Raw genomic sequence first — 5487 nt, 5'->3', positions numbered from 1 at the left:
ATATAAAATAATTATATTAAATTATATTTAATAATAATTATATTAAAATATGGTTAAATTATTTATTTTATTAAATTATTTTTAATAATAATCCTACTAAAATTTAATAAAATAACAATAATCATTTACCTACAAAAATTCTACTAAGGTAGTCTAGACATTTCAATTTTTTCCTTATATTATTACAACACCATTCCACTCAACTATATAAAAAAAATACTATTACAATTTTATTTTTATTCCATTCAATTATAAATAATTGAAATTACAATTTTATTTCATTACACTTGTATTGCATTAGTGCTTTCGATTCGTAGCGTTAGAATCTACCGAAAATGAGATCGGAAAACAGGAGTTGGGATTTTTGTTAAAAGTTCTCTTTATGAAATTCGAACTTTGTGGTTGTCTTGTGCGAAAAATCCGAAGCTAGATGACGTAGTTCTTTGGTTAATGCAGGTGCCCCACAGTAGAAAACCCCTGCATCATTGAATTCATTATACATAATACAAGTAAATTAATGATTAAAAAATGGGGTTGATAAAAGTGAAAAAGAACTGACCAATTCTGGCGTTTGGATGACGAAGAGCAATGTTTTTGTAAACTTGACGCCAATTAGGCTTCGCAAAGTGGGATTTGACTCGAGTTCCGGAGACGACATCGACGCCATTTTTGGCATGGTGAAGCGATTGAAGCATGGTGATGAGTGCTGATCGAGCATCTCCTTCTTCGTACACGCTGGTGCAGTAGTTGTGAAGCTCTATCACCTTCTTCTCATCCATCTCTGCAACTTCGTTCATTATTCCTTTGAACCACTCGAAGGAGCCTTGCTCCCTCGTCACCCAGTAAAAGTAGGCTTTTCTTGTTTTGAACCCTTTGTTGTTCTTGTTACTGTAATTCCCATTCTCCATTGCTGATCCTTCCGGAGTCGAATCCTCTTCCATTTTCATGTTGTTGATAATGTCCTTGACGATGCTTATCATTGGGGTGGCACCGATTCCTAACCCCACCAATAGAACCACATCGTATTTCTTGTGGTCCTGTGCTGGTGCTCCATATGGACCATCGATCAAAATCTTGGGAAAACTGTTAACCAATTAATGCCAAAAAAAAAAAAAATCAACAAACCCAATCCCATGTGGGTGTGGGTTGACCAAAAACGGAAAATACCTAGTGTTAGTTCCTTCGGCCCTGAGCAGTCCGCTCTTGCCGGCAGCTGGTGGTTGACAGACCTGTTTAGTATCCGTACAAGCAAAACCTGATCCTAAGCTATCTGGTTTTGATTTCAAGCTTTAAACTTCAATAAAAAGAAAAGAGAACATAAATCAACCTGAGAGAAAACAGTTTTGAGCTGCCTTGTCCAATCACCCAGAGTTCTAATATGAACGCTGAGGTAGTCGTCTCCTGTTGATGAAGTGATGGAGAATGGATGCCTGCAGCAATTGTCAATGGTTGGTTTGGGTTAGACTTAATTAATAAAAGAATCAAAGCCAAAGCTCGAGGACGGAAAATTTGCATACCACTCAAATGGGGAGACAGCAGAGTAGTTGACAAACATGTATTGCCCACTTTTATATTTGAATCCTTGGGGCTTTGACATATGCAGTGACAATACATTTCCAGGATACACAGCAACCTTGAGAATTTTAACAGCCTTGATGCTCGATCTGAAAGCTCGAATCAACCTTTCGCATGCATAAAGGGTAATCGGCACTGCTAGATACATCCATGTCTGCAATGCATTTAATATTGAACGGATGATAGATATACAATGAACAAAGGGGAATTGAAAGAAGAAGAAGAAGAAGAAGCTTACTGTTTTCTGATACCATTTCTTGGTGAGGTAAAGGTAAATGCCATGAACAATGAGGAGAACGTAGACGATAACGAAAAGGTGATGGGAATACCAAAATGCGTTGAATCCGGTGAGCTTCTTAAGGAATTTGGGAAGGTTAAGCTTGTTGCGCCTGAACCAAGGAGTGGCTAACGTGAAGGCTATGGCCATTAACACCACCATTATAATTCCTGTTACACCTTCAACACCCCTCACAAACCACCAGTAGTTTTCAGGTTGCTCTTCCCCAAAGAAGGGTTCCATAGGCTCATATTCTTCTTCCGTTGCATGAAGAAGCCGGGGGAAATCGCAGGTTAAATGTGCACCACCGTGTAGGATCGCCCCAACAGTGATTCCGACCGCAATAACCTGAAGATTAAAAGACTTTCATTATAACATGTTAAGCATTATATTGGAGTTGATTGTTGATGGTATCACTTACCTTGTGGAAATTCAAGTTATCGTCTAAAGGAACCACAACGCCCAATTTAGTCTTGTTCCGAAGCCAAGTGATGGTGTTCCGGCACACAGGTAGCAATATCAAAGCCATGTTGAACTTAAGAGTCTCTGCACCGCCTTTGGCAATGCAAACACAGTAGCCCATCACACCGTACACGGCCTTGTTACGGTACTGCACGAACTTATAAGCAAATAAACCGCTCACAATTGCGAGCCACAACATCATGACCCAGACCCTTTGCCAGTTATCCATTATAAAGTACTTCATCTTCTGATACAACCGTTTAAATGGGTTTCTCTCTTGAGTAGGTTTGAGTTTCTGGCTTAACATTTGACTCAAAACTCGACTATCTCCTACCCTGACAGATTGAGTTGGAGCTTGCAACAGGAGAGTTTCCAGGTTGTAAACCTGTAAAAAAAACAGTAACATTAGGAAATAAAAGACAACATAAAAATACAGTAACATTAGGAAATAAAAGACAACATAGGACAAAACAAAACATGACAAAGATTTGTATTTGGGGTGATTTAATTTACCATGATGTATCCAACATTATCAGGATCCAATTCTTCCATGATCAAAGCTGCATATTCTTCAGCCTGTTTCTGAATAGTAGCAAGTTTGTTTGCAGAAGCACTGAGACTGATGATCTACAATATGTATAGAAGGCCATATTATTTGGAAATTTTATTCATTTCTAGTTGATTAAACTTGAATGAGATTGGATAATCAATGTGTGTGTGGGACCTTAATTCTTACCTCCTTGACTTCTTCCTCAGTGATCCTTCCATCAGCGTCTTTGTCAACCCTTCATTATTACAAATTATACTCAGAAAACAAACACTGAGATTAAAAAATATATGCTTTTTCGATTGATCAAAATTGATACGAAAAACTTTTACATGTCAAAGAAAGTTTGGAGTCTAGAGTCAAAGCTTTCATCAGAAATCTGATCCCAGAAGCGTTTGAGTTGTATTTTATGGATTGAGCCTCCGTTTACATTATGCCGTCGAGCCAGTGCTTGAAACAGCTCGTCGGCAAACTCTTTAGACTGGTTCATCCCTACACATCATAAACGAAGAAAATTCGTAAAGTAAAACCACAAAACAGTACTTCGCCATTTTGGTTTGATTTTTGGATGAGGAAAGAAATACCAATGCATTCGGCGAATTGGGAACGATGAAGAAGGCCATTCGTGGAAGAAGTTAAATCATTGAACCGTTTCTCGACAAAGGACCATCCAATATTTCCACAGGCCCCAGTTTTGGAAGTGATAAACTTGAGCCCTTTCAATGCATGAGCTGCTGCAGATTTAGTCCTATCGATTTTCCTGTTAGAAGATCGTCTCGAAACCACACGTTTCAGTTCTTGAGAAACCTGTTTGATTCGAGCCGACGTGTTGGAAAACAAAGACGAACGAAGGGACGTTGATTTGTTTTCCATAGTTCTCAAAGACAGCAACGCTAACTCAGGGTCTTCATTTCCTCCCTGAAAGCTGTAAACCGCCACGGAATCGTCTCGGATATCCAGGGTGATTTCCACATACCCCTCATCTTCGTCGTCCTCAGCAGCAGAGTTGGGCATGGTGGTGATTTCAGGTGGAAGATTGAATGTTGCACTCTTTTTAGAGCCTCTTTTGTTGGAAAATGGAGCAGCATTAAGGGGTAATGGTTCACTAAAAGTTGTCCTTTCACTTGCTATACTTTCTGTATCGGAATTGTTCTCTGAATATGCTCCTCTCCATTCATGTTTCCTCATTTTTGTGTCAGCTTAAGTTTGTAGTTGTTTCCTTTACCTGTAAATTGACTAATTAAAAGTGCAGGAAAAAGAGTTGGATGCTGGAAAGAAACGAGTTCCCCTTTATATACGAGTCAGAGGGGCAAATGCAGAAACTTACAGGGAGCAACGTTCATGCTGCAGGTCAAATACCCCCTTATTTACTTTTTTTATTTAAATATAAATTTTCATGTTTGTTTCAAAGCACGGAAAATCTAATTCAATGGAGAAGCTTCGGTTGGAATTTGTATTACTGATTAATTAATTATTCTCTATATAAAAAAATTTAGAGTAAAGTTATGCAATTTTAGTATATATTATATCATCTCAAACATAGGTGAAATTTTCATTTTATTAAATTTTAAATTTTATATTAAAAAAAGAAAACTCTCAAAATATAATTTTTATTTTATAAAATAATTAAATATTAAATAATTTTCTAATTGAATACATATAAATTAGGTCTCTTTCCTTACTGTTTCACCTAACCTTCATGTTTTACATGAATCCTTGAAATTAAACAAAGCATAAAGGAAGATAGTAAATGTCAATATTTAAGGATCCAAATTGATTTGGAGTTAAAAATTTGTATGTTAAGGTCAAGCTATATTTGTATATAAAAAGAAAATTTTAAGGTTTGAATGAGGTGGACAAGATATAAAATTTTAAGGTTTTAAGGATCCAACAAAATATTTTTCTTTTATTTTCACTGGACAGCTGACCAGATCAACATGGTATTATTCTTATTATTAGTTTCAAAATATAAACCTGTGTATACCATCTCAGATCTGAAAACTTATTATGTTGAAAATGTCTTGTTGGGCATTAAGGAATCGAAAAGGAAGAAAGTGAAGAATAGATACATGCATGCAGCACATGAACGGCCAAGGAGCAGACCATACAGTCTAAGTTTTGTAGATGAAATATGAAGATCAAGCTGCTGTAGTATTTTTGGATGAAATGCATTGAGCTACTAAAGTTGATGCTACTGTTCAATTTCGGTTTTATTTTGTTACTTTAAGTAATATTTTGTAACTTAGTTTAATTAGAACTAAGTAGGTAATGTATGTAATGCATTCGGTGCTGAAAAGATTGATAGGTCATGAGCTTACCTAATTATGGAAGTTGTGCTTTGCAAGTTGCAATGTGCAAGCGGTGCAAGTTACAATGAAGTCTAAAAATAGTAAATATGTTAAAGCTGACCGGCTTATGACTAGTATATGTATTGGCATTATGCCATCTTTTTTATCAATGAATTTCAATAGAAATCATTCAAGAAAAATACTCTCTCAATTTTTGCTTTCATAGTTCAAGCCAAATTCTGTTCGTTTGCTCAAAAACCTCCAAACTTGAATTTCAAAGTTTTTGTCATTCTTTATCCAGATTTATTACGTTGTTGCTCAAGTTTTACACGGAACTT

The 5487-nt window shown here is 36.4% G+C and overlaps 1 protein-coding gene across 2 annotated transcripts; it reads right to left on the bottom strand.

Annotated features, from left to right (window-relative positions):
• Positions 1-217: 217 nt before the first annotated feature.
• On the bottom strand, positions 218-4107 carry LOC108481738 (respiratory burst oxidase homolog protein D-like). 2 transcript variants are annotated; one of them, XM_053019591.1, is made up of 11 exons: positions 3446-4107; positions 3194-3353; positions 3051-3099; positions 2828-2941; positions 2274-2699; positions 1814-2200; positions 1518-1729; positions 1328-1430; positions 1159-1229; positions 560-1083; positions 218-477 (listed from the first exon to the last, which is right to left on the bottom strand). In XM_053019591.1, the coding sequence occupies exons 1-11, from the start codon at positions 4047-4049 to the stop codon at positions 368-370; spliced, it is 2760 nt and encodes a 919-aa protein (XP_052875551.1). In that variant the 5' UTR covers positions 4050-4107; the 3' UTR covers positions 218-367. The 2 variants fall into 2 exon arrangements, with proteins under 2 accessions (XP_052875551.1, XP_017640315.1); XM_017784826.2 differs by having other exon boundaries at positions 1168-1229.
• Between the last annotated feature and the right edge of the window lie 1380 nt (positions 4108-5487).

Source organism: Gossypium arboreum, chromosome 1, assembly GCF_025698485.1.
Source record: "Gossypium arboreum isolate Shixiya-1 chromosome 1, ASM2569848v2, whole genome shotgun sequence".
Classification (NCBI taxonomy): domain Eukaryota; kingdom Viridiplantae; phylum Streptophyta; class Magnoliopsida; order Malvales; family Malvaceae; genus Gossypium; species Gossypium arboreum.
The sequence above is the reverse complement of the archived record's forward strand: the minus strand, read 5'-3'. Positions and strand labels throughout refer to the sequence as shown.